Source organism: Aulonocara stuartgranti (assembly GCF_965226115.1).
Source record: "Aulonocara stuartgranti genome assembly, chromosome: 16".
Lineage (NCBI taxonomy): Eukaryota > Metazoa > Chordata > Actinopteri > Cichliformes > Cichlidae > Aulonocara > Aulonocara stuartgranti.
The window spans coordinates 27,185,581-27,207,082 of NC_138952.1; the positions used below are offsets into that span (position 1 = coordinate 27,185,581).

At 40.5% G+C, this 21,502-nt stretch overlaps 1 protein-coding gene across 1 annotated transcript in view; it reads right to left on the reverse strand.

Annotated features, from left to right (window-relative positions):
• Positions 1 to 18,857: 18,857 nt before the first annotated feature.
• Positions 18,858 to 21,502, reverse strand: part of kdm6a (lysine (K)-specific demethylase 6A) — a 49,758-nt gene continuing 47,113 nt past the window's right edge. Inside the window, exons 21-30 of the mRNA XM_082509329.1 lie at positions 21,102 to 21,307; positions 20,845 to 20,897; positions 20,684 to 20,755; positions 20,426 to 20,574; positions 20,226 to 20,340; positions 19,949 to 20,136; positions 19,718 to 19,859; positions 19,505 to 19,631; positions 19,225 to 19,395; positions 18,858 to 19,143 (exon numbers count right to left, since the gene is read on the reverse strand). Of these exons, the coding sequence (XP_082365455.1) occupies positions 19,117 to 19,143; positions 19,225 to 19,395; positions 19,505 to 19,631; positions 19,718 to 19,859; positions 19,949 to 20,136; positions 20,226 to 20,340; positions 20,426 to 20,574; positions 20,684 to 20,755; positions 20,845 to 20,897; positions 21,102 to 21,307 (1,250 nt within the window). The 3' untranslated portion in view covers positions 18,858 to 19,116. The remainder of the gene's footprint in view (positions 19,144 to 19,224; positions 19,396 to 19,504; positions 19,632 to 19,717; positions 19,860 to 19,948; positions 20,137 to 20,225; positions 20,341 to 20,425; positions 20,575 to 20,683; positions 20,756 to 20,844; positions 20,898 to 21,101; positions 21,308 to 21,502) is intronic.

The window sequence follows — 21,502 nt, forward strand, 5'->3', positions numbered from 1 at the left end:
CAGTGCGGCAGGAAATAGATTTTGGATTTTGCACTAGCAGTCATCTTATCCATCCATCAATCTGTCCTTGAGCAATCTCAGAAATCCATAAATATAGATGTAGCTCACAAATTGTTTGTGTATCTCAGTGAAGGTTTTAGCTAACAAATGGCTAAGACATAGAGGCGTCCAACATTATCAAAGCGAAACCCAGGAGGTTAGAGGTAGTGAATCAAACCGAGAACCAAAGAAGACCTGTAAAAAAAATACCAGTGGACTCTTGTTAAGGGAACCAAGGTGAAACTAAAGACTAAAATGGCCTAAAATATATGTAATCTCTGCAGTTTTTTAAATAAGACTGTCATCTTATCATGGTGCTCAATGTAACATTTCCTGACCATTTCTAATTGTATGGATTATGATTCCTCACATTCCAGTGTCCCCTACCTTCTTTCTTCCTCTTGTCTTTCTCTCCCTTTCTCTCTCACTACTTGTTCTCCCACCGGGTATGAGTATATGGGAGGGCGTACCAGCCTGTCAGGACCCTCTGAAGGTCCTCAAAACAGACCTGGCTAGATTCTGGCAGACACACCTGCTTCTCATCCACTCATCAACCTCCTGCACATCAAAGGACAGCTCATCGCTCGCTTACTGCCAGATTGTTATAGATATCAAAGTGGTGACTAGTTCAGGCTGAGTTTTGTTTCTGTGAAGTTTTTCCAGTTACTTACCTTCCTCACTCTCTGCAAGGAACCCTGCTTGCTCTCTACCACCTTCCAACTTAAGGAATAAGGAGCAAGCCAAAACCCAGAATCCTTACTGGCTATTCCCAGCAAAAGCCACAGGGTGATTGGAACAGTTATTTTAAGTACAGATTTTTAAACTGTTAGGTTGTGTTGTAAAGGGTTTTTCTAAAACCTATTGATTTTAAGATCCTATTGATTGAAAATCTGCAGAACAACACAATTTTTTAAATACAAAGAAGGTGGATCTGTTGTATTCCAGCATCTGCAAAGTGGATGTTCATACCATTTGGCTAAACAAATGTCTGTTATAGGTAATGATTTCGTTGACACACTGCTGACAAATGGAAAGGTCCAGAGTTTCAGGAAAATTTTGATTAAAATATGAGTATTGTGAGACATTTCTTAGAAAGATCTATACAGCACCTGTAGGAGCCAGAATAGGAGTATAACTCATAGTAATGATCTATTACTGATCAGATTAATTAGAAATTCCACATTTAGGTGTGTGCTATGTAAACTAAAGTTACCTTGACTTTTTTTTTTCTTCTTTCAACTGCTCCACAGCAGATCGTCTGCCTCCATCCCATCCTGTCAGACCATCTGTTATGCATGTCTATCACTACATCAGTGAATTCTCCTTGTCTTCCTGTATTGCGCGCATCGGTGGCTCAGGCGGGTGGTCTACTTATTGGAAGGTCCATCCTCCAGTCGGCATGTCAGAGTCCTTGGGCAAAATCCTGAAGCAAAAATTGCCCCTAATGCATCCATTGGAGTGTGAGCATGTGCGTAGTAGTTAGAAAGTGTTTAAAGGCAAGAAATATAGCTGTATGTGTATGGGTGAATGTGACTTGTAGTGAAAAGCACTTTGAGTGCTCAGTTAAAGTACAAGAGTACACCAGTCCATTTACAACTGCTCTTGCCTGGCAGCTCTAGGCTCCTTGTTCTGCACATGTCCAAACCATCTCAGACTTAGCTGTCTTTGTCTATAAAGTTGACCTAAGTAAAAGACAAAAAAACCTTTGTGGGATAACAGATTACTAGATGATAAGTATGACAATTTTTCTTCTAAACCAACAGAAACATAGCTCTGTTGGCTAAAATAGCTGGATTCTATTTGTGCTTGTTACACAGAACATCCTCTGGCTATGCAGAAGTTTTTCTTTCACCACCTGGACCTACAGTGCTGTTCTAGCATCAAAACACTTTGCAAGGTGGTGAGTCATTGTAATGAGTACTTTTACTATGCATGCACATTTAATTCACTATGTATGTGTGTGTGCACAAAATCACAAGAAGCTCATCAAGTTAACCCGATGCATCCTGTGACTCAGCTCCAAAATACTCCAGCTCTTACCAGCGGAATCTGGGGGACTTCTACCACATGGAGACCTTGTTGTTGCTTTGGCACATGTGGGGAAATGGATACTTTCTGAAAACATAATGGTGAGCTTGCTCAACGCTGAACGGTCTGCACACTTGGCAGGCAAAGCGGCTGAACTTCCTGTATCACACTCCTCCTGTATCACTGGAGGGGACCTCCAGTGATACAGGAGGAGTGTGATATGTGTGTACATCCAGTCCACCTGTTTATTGAGACAGGAATTGCAGGGTTTGTGGACCTTCATTTTTGGTGCTATTTTGTGTTTAACTACTACTGTGCATAATTACCCGAATTACATGTTCAGTATGCTACTGTATTAGATCCAAGAAATTAGCATGGTTATTCCACAGAAACCATACATGGAGAAATGTGGCAGTTAAAGAATTCTACTACAAAATTCTGAAAAGATGACAGTTGTCTCCACCTCCAGAAGTGCTAGTTAACAGCTAGTTCAGGTAGTAACAGGAAATGTATTAGCAGTGTTGGGGAGTAACGGAATACATGTACCGGCGTTACATATTTAAAATACAAAATATGGGTAACCGTATTCCATCTGGGGGCAGGGGTAGCTCAGTAGGTAGAGTGATGGCCCCATGGTTGATGGTTCGAATCCACTGAATGGCTACCCTGAGGTACCCCTGAGCAAGGTACCGTCCCTACACATTGGTCTCAGAGAGTAATTTCCCCATGGGGATCAATAAAGTATACTTTCTTTATTCTGTAACAGTTTAAGATGGTATTCAGAATACAGTCTTTTCCTGTTTCATATGTTAGGCTATGCCCTCTGGTAATTCCATGCCGGTGGCAACCCAAACAAAACACACATTAAGAGGCTCTAATGCCTGTGTGTGTCAGTCTCGCGGCCCATGTCACCTCTAATGATGTGAAGAAATATTTTTTAAAATTATTATTCAAAAAAATGATTTAATATGAAGGCAACAGGCAGAGTGTTACAGGCATAGCCTTAAAGAATGTAGCCTCATGGGCAGTGTAGTCCGTGCTGCAGGGAGAATAGACTGCCATACCCATTATGTGTCTGTGAGTGCGAGGGAGGGAGAAAAAGGTGAGTGGAAAAGTATGAGTTGTCACTGACCAGAAACGAGAGATGGAAGCATGTAAATATAATAATAACCACTGCAGCCAAAAAGAGTGCCTGACGAGCCCAGTTGTAAGTAAGCTATTAAGACTTGACTGTACACTGTGCTCGTGTTTTCCTCCAAAACAATAAGTTCTGTTTTCTGTTGGAGCAGCCTTTCAACGCCTCTCTCTGTCTCTCGCTAGCAAAGTTGACCGAGACAGCAAAGTAAAGCTAGTTTTTGCCTACGAGCCTGACACAGAACCCGACGTATTAGCCAGAGGAATAGTTTTAATATGAGATCGCTGCAAAAATGGCGAGTAACCTTCAGTAATAGTAATAAATCACACAGCTATAGTACATTCATGTAGCTGTAAAAAGCATGATAATATATTAAGCAATCCAAAGTATTCAGAATCCAAAGTATTCAGAAACGTATTCTGTAGTGGAATACATTTTTAAAGTAACCTTCCCAACACTGTGTATTAGCCATTGTATTAGCCAATGTTGCTGTGCTGATGCACAGTAGAGTCCAACGGTTTCAAATGTGTGGTAGCAAGCTATTCTCTCTTTGAACACGAAGGAGTACATTGCGCACCATGACAACTGTAACAGTTGAGAGCCTTTGATTTCATTCATCTTAGATTTTAGGGGTTGGGGAAAAAAATGATACCCCATAGTTTCATGGCATGTTGCGTGGCGACCTGATATTTTGTGACAGGGTGCTACAAGAGTACAAGGGTCTAATCAGTTGGATCTAACATTAGAGTGTGGAAACAAGACTGAATGATATTTATTATTATGTTCTTAACGTGTCTGTTAATTTGAAAGCTAAATTCACTCGAAGTTGGCTATTATTTTGAAATAAGGTTTCAAATGCTTTTGTTTTGAAATCAGATTTCAAGAGCTTTTTTTTTTTTTTTTTTTTTTCAGGTTTCTGCGTCTCTTGCCGTAATACAAAGGTTTTTGTAGGTTTTTCACTGCAGGCAACAGTTGCTTTTGCTGCAAGTGTTTTTGTTTTTTTTTCCTTCCCATTTTTTGTGCCTTTATCATAAGATTTAAATCTTCCATTTTTGTCTTTATCACATTGACTACATAAACAGCTAACTAACAACTTCCATAAGAAATGAGTCATGAGTTATGGCTGCCGGAGGTGTAGGGACTTTTCCCACCCAAATAAAGAAGGCTTGTGAATGGATGACTTACAGTTTGTTGGCCTTTTGCCAGTCACCCTGCGCGTTTTTCCTGTCACTATCTTGTGTTTGCATTATCAGGAGAGTTTGCGGTTCTGTTGCCTTGTGAGGTCGCATGAAGTTTGCGGTTGTTTGTTCGTCCCAGCCCTGTACTTTGCGGTTTCCTCGCGCCCCGGGAGACGCACGCGACCCACCGCGCCGGCTCTGACTCTCGGCTGAGTCACTGGACCGCACCACACCGACCCTCCGCCTCCGCCTCCGCCTGTCTCGCTCCTGAAACCGAACAGAGCGGATGCCGAGCACCTCGGCTCGCAGTTCTCAATACAGAGTGTACGTGTGAAACAGCCGAGACGAGGAAGAGTTCAAAAACGACAGTGAATAACCGACCAAGAGTGCGGTTACTTTCTTTACGAAACAGCTGTACAAATAGAATAACATGCTTGCATAATTATTAACTACTACAATATTATTTTAATGAAAAATACTTCTTTTATTCAAATACATTTTGTGGGTGGTATGTACTATGTATTTTAGCTTGCCTTTGAGTAAATAAAAGCAATAAAAAGCAATAAAAATGCCCCGTGTTCCCCGTATGAGAGCTGTGGATGGTCGTCACGGTGCTTCTACGTCTATCTTTTCAAAAGTCTTTCTGTGAATTTACTTGGAGTGAAATAACGGAAATGCTACACACATATTACATACAAACATTTGCTTTTAAAGCTGAATCCTTTCCAGATTTTTATCCTGCCTTTTATTTATATGTTATTATCCATTGATATTCACAAGTGAATTCTTTTCTTCTTCTTTGTTTTTTTTAACACTATTTTATTAAGACTTTTTCTTTAGTGATGCAGATGATAAGACCTATTTTTCTTTCTTACTTGCTAGATTCATGGTGTCTGTTCCATTTAGTTACCAGGTGTGGATACCTCCTTTAGAAAAGTGGTTAATGGAGACAGAAATTACTGGGATTCCCATGATATGGGAATTCCTTTTCAAGATTATATTTGATGGATATTAAGCTCACGTGGATACGTTTTCATGCATGGATTTATGGATATTGTCTGTGTGTTTTATACAATATTATAAGATTGTTAACTGTGAGGAAATCACGTTTTAACACCTCATTTCAGACTAAGCTGATGATGGTGCGTAACGATGCCTAATAATTAATATTAAGAATAATACTTATTATAAAGACAACAGATACACTGTTACTTTGTGCTATGTTTCAGCTACATTCAGCCCTTTTCTTCATTGTTAAAAGCTAATGCATTACTGCAATTTATTCTGATCCCAGTTTCATACCAAAGTTTAACTGAAGCAGCTGGATGCAAGCTGGAACTTTTGCTATTTTTCAATAAATCATCCTTGAACAAGAAGAAGAAAACTATCTTTTGGTGGCATTCTCTACCAGAAAGCTATTTTATTTTCTCATCTCAGCCTTGTCAGACTTCAGATGTTTTGCTCTCTGCATTAACGGCAGTCCGTGCTTCTTACAGACACATTCCTCACAAACCCAGCACTTCCACAAATGACTATGATTTCCTCTTGGCTGCTGAAAGTGCTTGATGCACACAGTCCAAGAAATATAATTTCTGCCCTTCTGTACATCCATTTCCTGTTCTAAAATACTTGCATGTGTTTTCTTTGCCAACTTTGCCGTGACTCACTCTGTTTAGGAGTAAACGGAACAAATACAAGTTGACTCACATGAGTGACTAACGCATCTGGAATACACCTTAAGGATTTAGGAACAGCTTTGATCCTGTTTAGTAATGTGTGTGTGTGTGTGTGTGTGTGTGTGTGTGTGTGGTGCTTTCCACACCCTTACGTTAGTGTCCATTTTTTTCACAACTATAGTGACATCTGCTGGCTTTGTGTTAAACTGGCTCTGATCACAGTTTTAATGGTTTTAATGGCAAGTGGGGTCATCGGTTGATCAGACTGATGTGAAGTGTTAGGCTTTCTCTGCTGCTCAGCAAGACTGCTTTCAAATCCTCTCAGCTCAAAAACCTGATCCTTTATCTGGATGTTTCATCTTCACTCTGAGCTGAAGTGGTGTGGATACTTGAAACTTACAACTGCGATTCACTGGAAGCAGAACTTTCCCTGGACTGAGAGCCATCTTGTTTCAAAAGTTACATTTTATTTGAAATGAAAAATATTGTTAACATCACAGATCTTGATTTTTAAATGAAGGCAGTGGAGTTTGTGTGATTTGGAGGAAATTTTAATAAGAAAAAAGTTCATTTTTAGAGAGGACCTTTGATCTCACTGCCAGACGACATCGGCTAATGGCACAGCTGATTTTGTTGTTCATATAGGATGCTCATATGATTTACCCTGACAGTAGCTGCTGCATATCTTCAACCTGCCTCCTACCAGTTATTCCCATGTTCATTTCTTTGACCAATAATTTTTGCTTAGTTTTTATCAACAACCTTTTTTTCCTGACAAAAACAAGACAATCATTATATTTTAAAAACTAAAACTAAAACTATGATGAAATGGACTGATACTTTCATTAAAGAATAAAAATGTGTCCTGGAGATATGAGATCCAATCAGAACTAATTAAGTTGTGTAGAAAGGCAGTACGACTTTGTAAGTGATCCAATGAAATGTAAACTACTAGTACAGTAAGGTTAGACCAATCTGACTGTTGAAAACAGTACAGCAAAGAACATTTCTTTCAGTGGGGGGCAACTAGCACTGCAAACCGTGTGGTGCAACTCTCACCAGTAAAAACACAACAAACTTGTAAACTTTAAATGGGGGTGAGTTAGCAAAATCGTGGGTAGTGTACTTCATTTATGCTATTCAAAACAAACCATATAAGCATTCCTGAAATGACATGTAGGTCTGCACACTAGAAAAGACCATAAATCTTTTTTTTTAAATTCATCAAACTCTGTAGATATCAGTCTTTCACTTGCTTTTCTTTTTGCTCGCTGTTTGGTTCATTTTAAGCACAAACATTGAGGTTTCACTTCAAGTACAGCTTAGCTATCACTCACCATGACGCTGAGATCTGTGATGACATACATTTTACAAGCATTTTGACACACTGACAGCTTGATGTCATCCATACACAGGAGGTGTCTGATGGTCATTCCACTCCATATCTCTTGAGCCAAGTGATCAGAGCTGTGAACCCTTGTTTCTTAATTTCTACCTCAGTAGCATCTTAGTTAACTGACTAACATCCTTCTGGTCTTCCCTGACTTTGGCTTCTAACCTTCTTTTCCACAGGGGGCTTCCTCTACAAGCATCCTTGATTTTATAGTCAAGTGCTTTAGGATTGCTTTGACATTGGTTTCAGTGATACTGGTAGCAGGGATGGTGAATAGAGTACTGTTCACATCTGCAAGCATCTCATCCGATGGAAGAGCCAGGAGAGCTGTTGCGTGACTGCCTTGGTTAGCCATCACTAGTTTGTCTGTCTGTATCTGGAAGTCCCACAGGATCTTAGTTTGGTCATGTTTGGCGTTTTTTGTTTGTTTGTTTTTTCAGTTTTGACCTCGTGACTTCCAGACTTTAGTCAGCACAGATGTTCCTGTATAATATGCGAGCCACTTGGTTATGGCATTCCACTCATCCCCTGCCTCTCTCTTCCTGCACCTTGCTGTTATGTGCTGGATTGTCTCAGGGGCATCTTTGCACAGCCAGCACCTGGGACCATGGTGTGATAGACCCCAGCCTCTACTGATCTTGTGCTCAGCCATTGCCCGTGGTGCATGCTGTGCACAAGCTTGTCCATCCATAATATGTGTGTGCACAGACCCACAAATCCACTTTGTTACTGAACCTCATAATTGTAATTATAAAGTGCATAACTGCACTTATAAATGTGTATAACTGCCTTTTATACCTGACAGACCAAAAACAGAAATCTCTACAAAACCAGACTTCAGCTTCCATCTTTGATATTTTCTAAAATGTCAGCCTCCACCCCATCCTCACTCTGAAGGTAAGTGAAGAGTGGAGAAAAAACATAGCCTGCCAGTACAGTTTTTTGTTTTTTTTTTAAACGTAAAATTTAAAAGGGATCATGAATAAATTAAAAGTGTTTTGGTTGAAGCGGTTGTCAGTCCATCGGTTCAACACAGCCACCTGTGGTCGTGATAATGAAGTAACTGTCAAGCACAGTGCCTACAGACCTTGTTACAGATGAATGAACTCGCACTTATGACTCATTTTATTACAGTAGCACAATGAATGTCATCCAGTGAGCACAATGAATGTCCCCCATCACATGCTTTCTAAAGATTTTCAAAGATTTAGGTAAGGAATATATTGTTTAAAGATTCAGGCACCATAAAGGACCAAAAAGTCTAATTTTAGTGTTATTATAAGCCTTGTATTCATATGTTTCACACCGACTGTTCATGTAAAAGGTTGTCACAGTAATTGCCAGTAAGTCGCCAGATTTTTGAATACTTCGATCCTTTTTACCCATAAGCCAAAACAAAAAGGAAAGTGGTGCCCACTCAGAGGCCAAACAAACCAACCAACGCTATGGCAGTATCACAGCGGGATGTTAATGCATTCTGCTGTCGTTGTTGTTCAAATCAACAAATTTTCAACATTGCATTAGTCCGTCTCTCAGCACTTTGCAACTTCCATTGTTTTTTGTTTTTATATTTGAAATCTTTCTAAAACAGCATTTTAATGAGCTTTTAACCAGCAGGATAGGGTCACTTACAATGATCCATAATAAACTGAATGCCCACTTTGTCAGAATGGTCACCCAAATACTGCAGTGGAGGGCACCAGTGTGTGTTGATGGGTCCATGTAGTACAAAGTTGGACTAACTGAAAAACGAATGGACAAAATAAGCTGTAACCGGAATGATCTGAATACACAGTAACAGCAGTGACAGCTTTTGCCAAGAATAAACTGAATCTAGCTATCAGGTGTTGAAGAAAGCGAAGAAATATGTCTGATTTGAAGTTAGGACAAAGCACTTTCCTCCTGCTGAGTTGAATGATGGGCGTAACACATTAATAGCTTTAATGGAAAGCACTTTTCGCACATAGATAAATAATAATACATTTCTCTTAGCCTCACTTTTTGTACTTTGTAGAGTAGTTATACAAAGCTTCACAAATAAAAAAGTAAACCAGCAGGTGTAGGTTGTCTCCAGCTGGTCTGGTTTATTCCCTAAAGTCCAACGACAGCTGCGGGCGTGTAAGTTGTGTCTGTCTGTCTGTGTCAGCCTTGCCGTGCAGCGGGTGATGTGTTTAGTTTGATAAGTGTTTGATAACCTCTAGCACAGAAAAGAAGATATGGCAACAAATAGAACAGAAACAGCATGGAAAGGAGTTTGGGTGGAGGTGGATTGCAATGCAGCTTGCCAATAAGCAGCAATAGTGGGCAGGCTGAAGCAGCTTTTAAATACTGTACCCTATTTGAGATTTGCCAGTTTGTCAAGATTGCTGGTTGAGCTTGAGTGTATTGCCTGCATGAACTGATGCTATACTCACACTACCAGGATATTTCTTTTTACTGATAAAAAAGAGCGATCGTGGCTCAAGAGTTGGCAGTTTGTCATGTAGTCGGAAGGTTGCCGGTTCGAGCCCCGGCTCCAACAGTCTCGGTTGTTGTGTCCTTGGGCAAGACACTTCCCCCTTTGCCTACTGGTGGTGGTCAGAGGGCCTGTTGGCGCCAGTGTCCGGCAGCCTCGTCTCTGTCAGTGCGCCCCAGGGCAGCTGTGGCCATCACCAGTGTGTTAATAGGTAGATGACTGAATGTAGTGGGGTCCATAGGGACTAAGTAAAGACCTATACAAATACAGACCATTTACCATTTAAAAAGGACTGGTGAGATAAAAGACAGAAAGATAATATAGAGGCTTTTTTTCACAAGTCATGAATTTCTGACTATAGAAAAGAAGTTTTAACAACATGCTCCCAAACTATTCAAATGTCCCAGCGATTAATCACAGCGTGTCAGTGAAACAGCATGTACAGTTTCAGGAGCCTGAAATTAAAGCAACTAAGTTGAATGCAGCCATTCAGCCAACTATTCATTACACCTGTCCAACTCCCCGTGTCACATGCCAGAAAAACTTCTGTGAAAAGCGGCTCTTCAACATTGACTTGAAACTTAGCCTCAAGCCATTTCATAGTCATATATGTGCTGCCAAATTATTCAAATGCGCCAAACTTTATCAAATCTAGTTGAGATCCAATGATTTCCAGTGATGATCCTCAGTGCAAATTACATTTTGGTGAAACCACAGAACAAGTATGATATTTGTTATTAAATGAGTAGCTCTGATGAAGGTTTCTTTTCCTCACAGGTGCTTTTTTAGTGCCAAAGCCATACTTTTTGTTTGACACTCCTGCTGCAGCTTAGCAGAGATAACACTGTCATAACATGATGTGTGAACAGACTGCAACACAATTAAAGAGGACCTTTAAAGTGAAAAGGAATGATTGACCTGACTGCTGTGTTACAAATTGTTTAAAGTAGGCTTTCTGTTTTGGCATAAATTCCTCTCTGTGGTTAATTTTTTAGGTAAAGAAAAAAAATGTTGTTTTTGTAAGCTGCAATGGATTAATGGATGGATTTTGTTTTGTTTTGTCCTATACTAGCAGCAGTTTACACATTCAGTACTGAGGTCGCTGGAGTTTTGGTGGTAAATAGCTGCTGCTGCATTCTTTTCCTTGAAAAATTAAAATAGTAGCTAGCCAACTTTAACATTTTATTTTAATTTGTTGAAGTTTCTATGTGGATCAAATCCAGAAAATCCAGGGTATTTGTTATTTTGGGGGTTGAATAAGAGACCAAAGCTTCTACTGCTATCTAGTGGTAAAAACTAATATCACCGTACAACTACTTTAAGTTAAAGCGGGTGATATTTTAAGCTGAAAAATAAATAAAAAGCTATACACCCCTGAAATTTGGATCGTGCAACAGGACAATGATTCCAATCACAGCAGCAAATTTACAACATACAGACTTTACAAGAAAAGAATCAAGGTGTTGCAATGGCCAAGTCAAAACCCAGACCTGATTAAAATGCCCTGTAGCTGGACCTGAAGACAGCAGTGCACAAACGAGTACCTTAAAAAATGAACTAAACCAGCACTATAAAAAATGACGTGAGAGAATGATGAGGTCAGTTGCCAGGTTTATGCACTTTACTGTGCAATACTGCAAATTGTGATATTGATATGATACCAAGTAAATAGAGGGCCGTTATTGTCAATACCAATGCCAATATTGATGCTTTTAACTTATAAAGGAAGCATATGCAGCGGACAGCAGTGTGTCATGATTTATGAGAGTTTTACTTTCCACAGTAACCAGGTAGCACAGTAAAAAAAAACTTTCAGTATTTCATGTACATTTACATTCCGGGTTTTTTGGAAACCTGGAATGTAAATGTGCCTGTCTCAAAAGCACTTTGCATCAGTTCTGTCTTAAATGTGTCACATCATTAAAACAGACTTGACAATCATGTGTTCATTTTTCACAGTTCATGTTCAAGCTTTTTCTCTTTTATGCCCTTTCTTGTCCTTACATGAGTTGGTGCAGTACTGAGTTTCTTTCAAACACACATCACTGATTACAATGTTTTCATTTACAGCCACAAAGCACCTCTACGCCATGTTCCTCTTTCTTACTCACGTCAGTCTGCCTGGCTCTGCTCAGTGCCGCTGAGTCACGTGACTGCAGGGAGGAGAGGATGGAGCAAAGAGTACCAGCATGAGAAGAGTGGTGTTTGCACAGACGTGTCTATTTTCTGATGAACAGCAGCTACGTTCTGAACTTAGAAGAGAGAAACAAACTAAAGAGTAGATCCAATCGTGCTTCCATTGATACACCAATACCGAGGTTGGTATCAATACTATCAATATTTGGATTGATCCGGCTTGTGAGGCCCACAAAGAATGGTGGACTGCAGGGTACTGTCACATCTGTTTAAAAATAACCTTTGTAGTTTGAAATAAAAGACATTTGCAGACATACTGCTGGTTCACGTTGCAAACGTAACAGGAAATGGATGTGCACAGCAAATTATCTGTCCATTTCTCTCAACGATTTCATTCTAATGAGATGGAAAAGAAAGAGAATCAAACAAGTTTTGGAAAATGTATCCATTTCATTCCATCCAGCTGCAGTGGAAACATCAATCCATTTCCAGCTGTTTATCAAGATGAGTTGAAGGAGGGCTGGAACCTACGATCAGAGGCTGGGTACTGGACCGGTCACTAGGCAATTACGGCACTCATGGCTCAGTCACGGTAGACTCAAAATAAGGCACCAACCTCTGTGTGACAACGAAAAAATGGTGGCTGCTCGGTGATTGCAATAAATTGGTCACCCAGAGGTTGAGAATGGGGAAACTACTTTCCATGACAAGTTAATTGCACAGGTCGACTGGTGGGAGGCAACCAGTCTCCAGACAATAGTGGTCAGGGTCAGACTGAGTGTAATCTAAATAACTGCAGACAGATTTATAAATGCACTTTACAGTAAGGTTGTATTTTGGTAAACTTCCTATATATAAAAGCAAAGTTGCCAGATCTCGTGTCCAAGTCAACCTCAACTTATCTAAGGTTAGGGGTATGACTGGGTTTTTTGTTTGTTTTTTTAGCCACAGGGCACATTCATTTAACCCTTTTTCTGTTATGAGCTTTCCCACATGGGAGTTCTAAAAGTAGGTGAAAAAGGAGCGTTCACTGAGCTCAAACTCTAACCCCAGAGGGAAGGCCAGTGGCTTGGTTTATGTTGAGACATTAATATAACTGAGTCTGGAGTTATATTGCTATCACATGCCATTTCAAAACACTGTGAATATAACAGATATCTTTATTCTTTCTTTTACTTGAGGTTTGGGCTGTCATTACATAGAGTCAGATTAAATCAAGGCTGTTAAACTGATCATAAATGTAGAAACAGTTTAATCAAATGGAGCCAGTCAGTCATTTCACTATTTATTTAGCTGGTTGTAACATTTCTGAACCATTATTAGCCCGGAGGTGGAAGGCACTTTCTGTTCCTCTTTTACAAACCGACAATTATCAAAGTTCCTCTTTTCCTCAGTTGTAAATCACGGAATTATCTGTTCTTCTCTTAGGGGGAAAACGTAAAGTAGATTTTGCACAGCACCTCTAAAAAAACTACACTGTTTAATTACCAAATGTGACAACCTAGTGGGTAGAGGATAAAGACAGAACTTTATATTGATTGTAGGCAGAACATCAGAAAAGCTTTTGATTTCTCTCAGCTGCTTTGCTCTGGGTCATTATTTTGTTTCCATTTCTGTACTTATAGACGTCATTTGGATTTTATAAAGAAACAGTTCCCCACTGAAACTGGATGCACCATGGGGACATTTAATGAGGCATCATGACTTTGTTATGCCACACAGTCTGACTGTGGCACACTTGCACTGGACTGAATATGGTGGAATAACAGGCTCCCTCGTGAATTCTGTGCACAAAACCAGCGAGCACTGAAGGAGACCTCAGCTGTGTTCAAGCAAACAAGTTACACCAAAAAACAAACAAGAAATTAGGTGGCCTGTTTCATATTTTATTTCTTTTTGGGGAAGTGCTTTCACACACATGTTTCAGTGATTCTAAATGTAATATTTTAAGCGCTACCCTGAAGCAGTATATCGCACAGCTCAACAACTCTGTGAAATAATTTAAAGAAAACTGAAGCCCTGTGAGCAAAACTATTTTAATTGCTCTCTTACTGATCCACTTGGCAAAGTTAAATTTTTACTGGCAGCCTGCTGTAGAAAAACCAAAGAATGGACAAATAGCAGCCAAGCGTGGACCCAGTTGCTGACGCTGCAGGACTGAAGGCAGGTAGTATTATTAAAGGATCTTTAATATGAAGTTAGGGTTTAACAGGAAGAAATGCACTGAGCTGACAGAAATCACAAAATCCAAAAGGGTAACTAGAGCCGGGGTATTTCCAGATTTCTTTTTCTTTATGTGTGCTATGAGGAATCTCAACTAAAATACATCATTTTGTATGAGAACCTACGCATTCACCTGTAACAAGAGGCTCATCTATTTTCACTCTGATGTGTGCATCAGCTACAAAAAGTAGCAGGCCAAGCATGACTTTAGCTTTTTTAAAGGATTCTCTTTTAAAGGGTAGTGTACAGTATTTAAATTGATCGTATTAGTAGGAGGAACAGCAAGGTGAGTGAACAAACAAAAAGTGCAGGCAGAGATAGAGCCAAAAACTGTTCATTCAAAGACGCAGGCGATGGCCATCACACTGACTCACTTCCTGCTTTGCTCCAGTGAAGGTGGAAATGACCACCCACAGAGCACGGGCCAAACAGCCACAAACACAGGACAGCTGTCTCAACTGCTGTTTGGCACCTTATCAAACTGTTTTCAGCCACCTGTAGTTTTGGTAGTGGGAGGCTCGTACTGTTGCATCAGTCAGGCCCCACCAATCTGATTATGTTTGCCTCTGAACACACCGAGCCGTCTTATAATTGTCAGCATTTTGTGTTCGTAAAAAAGAACATTTGTCATTCTAGTAGCATAAAATATATAATAAACAAAAAATAAAAATGTTTTTTTCATTTTGTTAGTTGTTCATATGAAATGTGGCCATAGTGTCAAATAATTAGGTCAGCGTGTAGAGAAGTTTTCACTATGAGCCAAAAACCGGAGGATTCTTTAGCATAGTGAGGGAGAAAAGGATGCAGGTAATGTGTGTTTATATCACAATTCATGCAATACTGTAGTTGCATGTTTGCCATTAGCTCTTTACTGTAAGCATGTAACTTACAGTAACTTACATGTGCAGCTGGTCTTATTGTCACAAAGAAACACTTCATCTGTTTTTTTCTTTTTACATGGTGTTTTGTTCTTTTCTTTTCTTAAGTTGCAGCTTTTTTGACCTCTCATCTGCTGTTTTCAAATTCAAATTCAAATTTTATTTGTCACACACACACAACCATACACAATATGACATGGGGGTGAAATGCTTGTAGCTGTACAATGCCCGACCATTAAATGACAGTGGTTTTACAGTATTTGTTTCAGAGTTATGATAGTTTGACATTTTCTAATTAGCTAAAAAGCAGCTGACTTACAGTCTCAATAAATACGTCTGTCAAAGTCTCATCAGGCAAGTTTCGATAACTAAAGACTAAAAGTACAAAGTATATTTCCTCTTTATTGTTATGTTAGTTTAGTTTTTGCTTGTGAGGAGAAGCCAATCAGAAGAAAGGGAGAAGATCCAAAATGGCTTGTTTCAGACAGGAGATGAACTGTGAGGCTGTAGCATGAGATAAATGCTTGTAGCTGATATAGACATTTAGCCTAAAGTCTTTTTCTTGTTGTAGTGGAAAAGTATTCATGAGGACAATCCAACGACCCTTCCATGAGTATTCTTAAATCTGACAGATGAAGTTAAGGTGAAGGTGAAGTTAAAACTACAACATCCCAAAGATTATAGCATATTAGACGCATCACCTCATGTCTATACCCTGCTCTCTGTTATGCAGGCTAAATAAACGTGGGCAGGGCGGGGGAAAACCAAGGTTAAAGCAAAATGTTAATCACAAAAGCAACATGAAACAGCTGTACTAAAAGATGTTGCTCACCCTGCTGTTTGATGTACTTCAACACTGCCTTTATTAAAACCACAGATCTCTGGAGGAAAGGGCTTACCAGGAATCCTCAAGACAAAGCAATGCATACCGCGTCACTCTACAACCTTCTCTTTACTTTGATCATTTCAATACAGCTATTAGGAAACAAATTCATAAGAAGCAGATTTTACTGAAGTGTCCTTGCGCAAGATACTGAACCCTGAGTTACTCCCGTTCCTCCAGTTGGACAGAAAGCACTTAGATGTTTTTTTTGTTTTTTTTAAAGCACTTGTATGAATGAGACGTTTTTTATTATAAAGTCCTCAAGTAGAGCAGAAACGGTGTGTTTAAGAACCAGTCTATCTAGCATTAGTTGTCGAGTTACTTACGTTTGTGGACAGTCAGATGGTGTGTGGTTTTAAACTGTGTGATGATATTATCTCCTTTTCTCTTTAGAAAGGATGCTCCAGTATCATCTGATAAAGGAGGTAATGGAGGAAGCACTGAAACACCTTTCATTAGTAAAAGAATTTAACGCAGTCTCTGCAGATACGTCCAGGTCACTTCACTCAGTCAGGAAGCTTTCTAAGTAAAACTGCCCGTTAAACCATAACGCCAGTATAAGATTAACTAAAGGGTTATTTTGCCCTGTAAATTTCTAACTCTGGACTGAGCATAATAGACCTCCTTTGAACCCATGCTAGTCGACTGGAGCAGGCTGTGAACCCCAAAGGGCAACCTCCAGAGCTGGAAAATGAGGGATTGATAACAACTGCAGTACCTTTAGGTTTCACTTGAGGCTGTCTGGAAAAAGAAGTCGATCCACACAGAGACTCCAGTGTTAAAAATCTTCAACTTTACAGTGTTCAAGAGCATTTTCACAGCCTGCTACAAAACACAGGCTGTGTGCAGACTAAATTGCATCAGTCCTACTGAATACCAAAGTTTCCATACCAGAGCACATCTGGGTTAGAGGAACAATGAGCCCAAGGGCATGTAGTGACAGTCCTGCCATGACAAACACTCAGGGCAGCTGTGACAGCGGCTAGCTGAAAGCAGTCTCACATGTGGCAACTTGTCAAAACTTGTGGCAACTTGTGATCTCTGCATTTCCATCATTTGTACGATGCAAAGCTGGCTATGGTAACACATCTAATTTGGGAAAATAGCAAATCAAACATAAAATACATCTGAAAGCTGAAGAGCTGTATGTGTTAGCCTGAAAGCCAAATTCACCACAGGACGTTTAGCATGCTCTTCTCCAACCCATGGGTGATGATGATGAACCTGAGTGACCATCTCTGGAGAGGGATTTGAAAATGGGTGTGCACTGAAGCTCCCCATCAAAGAATGGGAGAAAGTGCCCAAAAATATGTGCCAAGATTGTAGCATCATACTCAAAAGACCTGAGACTGTAATTGCTGCCAAAGGTGCTTCAACAAAGTATTGGGGAAAGGCTTGGATTCTGGCGCACATGTTATAATTTTTGCATCTTACATTTAATAAATTAGAGCAGCACTGTGGTGCAGTGGTTCGCGGTATTCCAGCTTCCTCCCAAGAACATGCACGAATTGACCACGAGTGCAAATGGTTGTCTGTCTCACTGTGTTAGCGCTCTGGGATGGGTTCCAGCAGCACTGATAAGGACAGGACGATGGCTAAATTTGAAAGAATTTAAAGCCAACCTTTTTTAGTTTGTTGTTACGGAGTATTGTGTGTAGAAATTTGAGGTGAAAAATAAATTTAATCTTAGAACAAGTGAATGAATGTTGCATTTTCTGGATGCAATGATAAATTAGCATTCCACCCATCCACATGGAAGCCTTTCAGTAACCGGGCTTTAAATTTTTTTAAAAATAATACATTTTTGTATCTTATCTACATCCTTTGTATTGCAGGCTCTGCACTCGTCTTGTGTTACATAAACTTTAAACATTTAACTGCATTTAATTTTATATTGCTGGATGATGATACTGATAATTCTGGCATGTATGGAATATTTTCACTTTCCACCCAACAAGCAGACAGCACTGTTTGCACAGACACAACACAGCTGCAGATGTAAATAAAGACCGGTTTTGTTTATTGACGCATAAAACATCCTTCAAACAATAAACCCATTTCAATGTAAGGTCTCTGTACAATGCTTACTAAGCAGTTTTATTCATATAGAAAACGTTATGAGGGGCCCTGCTTTAAAAAAAATCACAAGGCTCCTTCAAATTTAATGGCAGGTACTCTGGGAAAAAAAAGTACAGCATTCCATCAACAAATATTTTTCAGGCAATAAATAGGCATTTATAAATAGTGTAATTTACAACCAAATACAAAAAGAAAACATCACAAATTTAAGTTCACTCTTTCAACTATGTGCAACCCTTTTTCTTTGTGACATGGCCTACAACTCATTTCCTCTCCCTCAACCCAAAGGAACCAAAGTCTCATCATACTTGCAGCATACTCAAAAAAACTTAAGTGATTACAAAAAATCCAAAACAAACAAACGAAGGGAAATGTCTCAAAGAATCTGTCACTCAACGTTTCGCATTACAAAACAGTTTTTAACTCATGTTCCTGACCGAGGAGGTGTCTAACATACAAAAGACCCGCTATGCTAATGTACTTGTGTCATCGAGGGGAAGGAGGGAACAAAGCTCTTGTGAACTCACAAACAGAAGACAAAAATGGCGGGGAACAGGAAAACTATCGAGTCAGTAGTCTTTGCGTGATGATGTTGCCAGTTTAAACTTAATATGTACAAAATTTGACTTTTCTCCTCCTTTTGTGATTTTGTGTGGTTTTTGGGGTGAAGTCCAGCTGAGCCAGCAGTAGAACAGTCTGGTCGTGATGACAGGTGGAGCTACCGTTCACCCCCTCTAGTCCACTTGTTTGGGTGGGTGGGTGGGGGGGTTGGGGTGGCACACCACTCTGGGCAGGTTGCATAGACACACAGCTTTCAGGCAGCTGCCTTATGGGATTAGCTACAGGGTGCAGTTGGGTGACTGCCGGCTTACTTCCTGAATATCAGAAGAAACAAACTTAAAAAAAAAAAGAAAAAAAAAAGAGAGAGAGAGAGAGAGAAAAGAAAAAACAAGGTTTCCGGAGAGTTTCTGATTTGTGGTACTAAAAGTCCTCAGAACGAGAGAATATCACCATCAAGAGGAGGAAGGCAGGGGACTCGCCTGTGGGGACAAAGAAGCACACACTGAAGCATTTCATGGTTCTCTGTGGCCCGCCCTGGTGGATTTGTGCCCGATACTTACAAGTGTGAACTGGTCATAAATCTGCATGAGGTCCTCTATCTTGTACTGCTCCAGCACCACAAAGTTGTCCAGGTTAGTGCTCCCCCTACGGGCACAGTCCTGGCAGTGCACCACGTATGTTTTCCTGCTGTTGCTCTCGCTGGTTACAAACAGCAGGTCAAACACTTCCACCTAGGTGCAAAATAGCAGGTGCACAAGCGTTACCAAAGTAGGAAAAGTGACGATCGAATGGCATGCCTGCAGCAGGAAAGAAAATACAAATGAGCAGGGCTGCGCTTACTTCACAGATGCTGCAGTAGTGTGCCGGCTCGTTCTGGGTCCTCCCATGCCACACCAGTTCCTTCCCGGCAGCCAGCAGCAGCTCCCTCTGCATCTGACACTGCTTCAGAGTGCGCAACAAACAATACCTAAGAAACAGAAACACACCTGAGGTAAGATCAAGGTAACATGCACACAAAACCAAGAATGAGATGATGAATCTACAGGCATTTACTTGATCATCTCATAAAGCTTGTGGTCTGAGACTTTAATGTTCCTGGCCATGTTCCATGAGAGGTGGATCATGGGAACGATGGATTTGACGCTCTGCAGTTTGTTCCACTCGTAGCGCTCCACCGCCAGCTTGTACTGATGGGCTGAAGAAAAAAGCACATATTTATGTTCATCTGTGCATGATTCAGTCATACAGCTGGCCCCGATGGAGAAGGAGCTTTCCTTTCCTAACCTGTAAGGGATCCGACATTCCACGCGATGTTGTTGCACCAGCCGATGGCCTGAACCCAATGAACTGTGCCTGTATTAAGCCACACCAAGTCCCCGGGACGCTGGATGAAGCGGTAAACAGGCACATTGGTCTCATACAAGTCCTCCAGGTTGGGCCACCAGGAGCCCATCAGGTAGTTAATGTTGTTCCTGTAAAATAAAGAAATATATCATCAGATACAATGAACCACTTTGAGCTTCACCTAACAGACTTCAAACGATCTTTTCTGTCCACGTACTTTTCACAGAATTCATTGATGACGCCCCAGTATGGCTCAGGCACAGCAAACCACTCGCAGTCCCCAGGACCAATATTAATATTGACAGAGCAGAAATTGTTGTTTTCTTGGTGACCTATGAAAAAGCACGATTACTCAGAGTGAGACAGAGTGAGACAAAAGACTGCACACACACTTGTGGTCACTGCGTTGATCTATACCTGGTGTCCTGCTCCCTGGCACCTTCATATAGAGCTGCACAGTATTCATGCCCAGGATTGTGTGACCTACGTGACTGAGCAGGTTACCAGCTGACACCACTCTGGCGAAGGCAGGCAACTTAGTCAGCTCCTGCAGCTGCTGCTTCCACCTGAAAGGGCAGAGGTCAATGAAACGAAGAAAAGGGACTAGTGCTTCATCTTTCTTCAACTGCAAATCGCTCTACACGTTTCATCGACTAAAATGAATGAGTCACTTACTTCTTGTCATCTGAGAGTTCGATGTTGGTGCCAAACTTGATGTGTTTGAACAGACCCTTCCTTCGCTTCACACTAAGAGCAAGAGCGTAAAAGGTCATTAATAACAGAAACAAGAGCTCGCAAAGCTTTCAAATCTACACAGAAAGACAGAGAAAGTTCACCCGTCTGAGGAACCCGCCTCCGCTTCCACCTCCTTTTTCTTCTCATTTTCTTCCTGTTAAAGAAAAGATTTTTATAGGCTGGTAACATACTCAGCAACACGGTGAAAATATTTTCAATGTAACATGGGAGGTGGCTGATTTGTAACATAATACAAGGTCAGAGTTTTGTAGTGAAAATTAACAAACAAAACCAAGCATTTGATCCTGATTATCTTTTTACTTGAAAGCCAAAATAAGAACTTCAATTAAAATCTGACCCGCAGAGACTCCTGGAAGGACGATGCCTGGTACTGGGCGTATTTGATGATGGTGGTGTGTGAGCGGCTGCTCTCACAGCGCCACATCTTCCTGTTGCCGCTGGGATCCCAGTTCTCATCGGTGGGCTGAGCCAGCTGAGTCCGCACCTCCACTAAATGGTCTGGGTTAGCCTCCACCAGTGTCTTAGTGGAGAACAGGCCCAAGTCTGAGGATGAGGAAGCAAGGAAGAGTTTAGAACAGCTTTCATGCATCTTACATCATTTTAAACAAGTGTTAAAATAGATTTTAGCGAACCATCGATATGAACTTGTGACTTAAGGGGAACAGAGTGGAACACGTATGTTACATGAACTGGTTTTTGTTTTATTTTCTTTATTAATAACCTGAGGACAATCTGTTA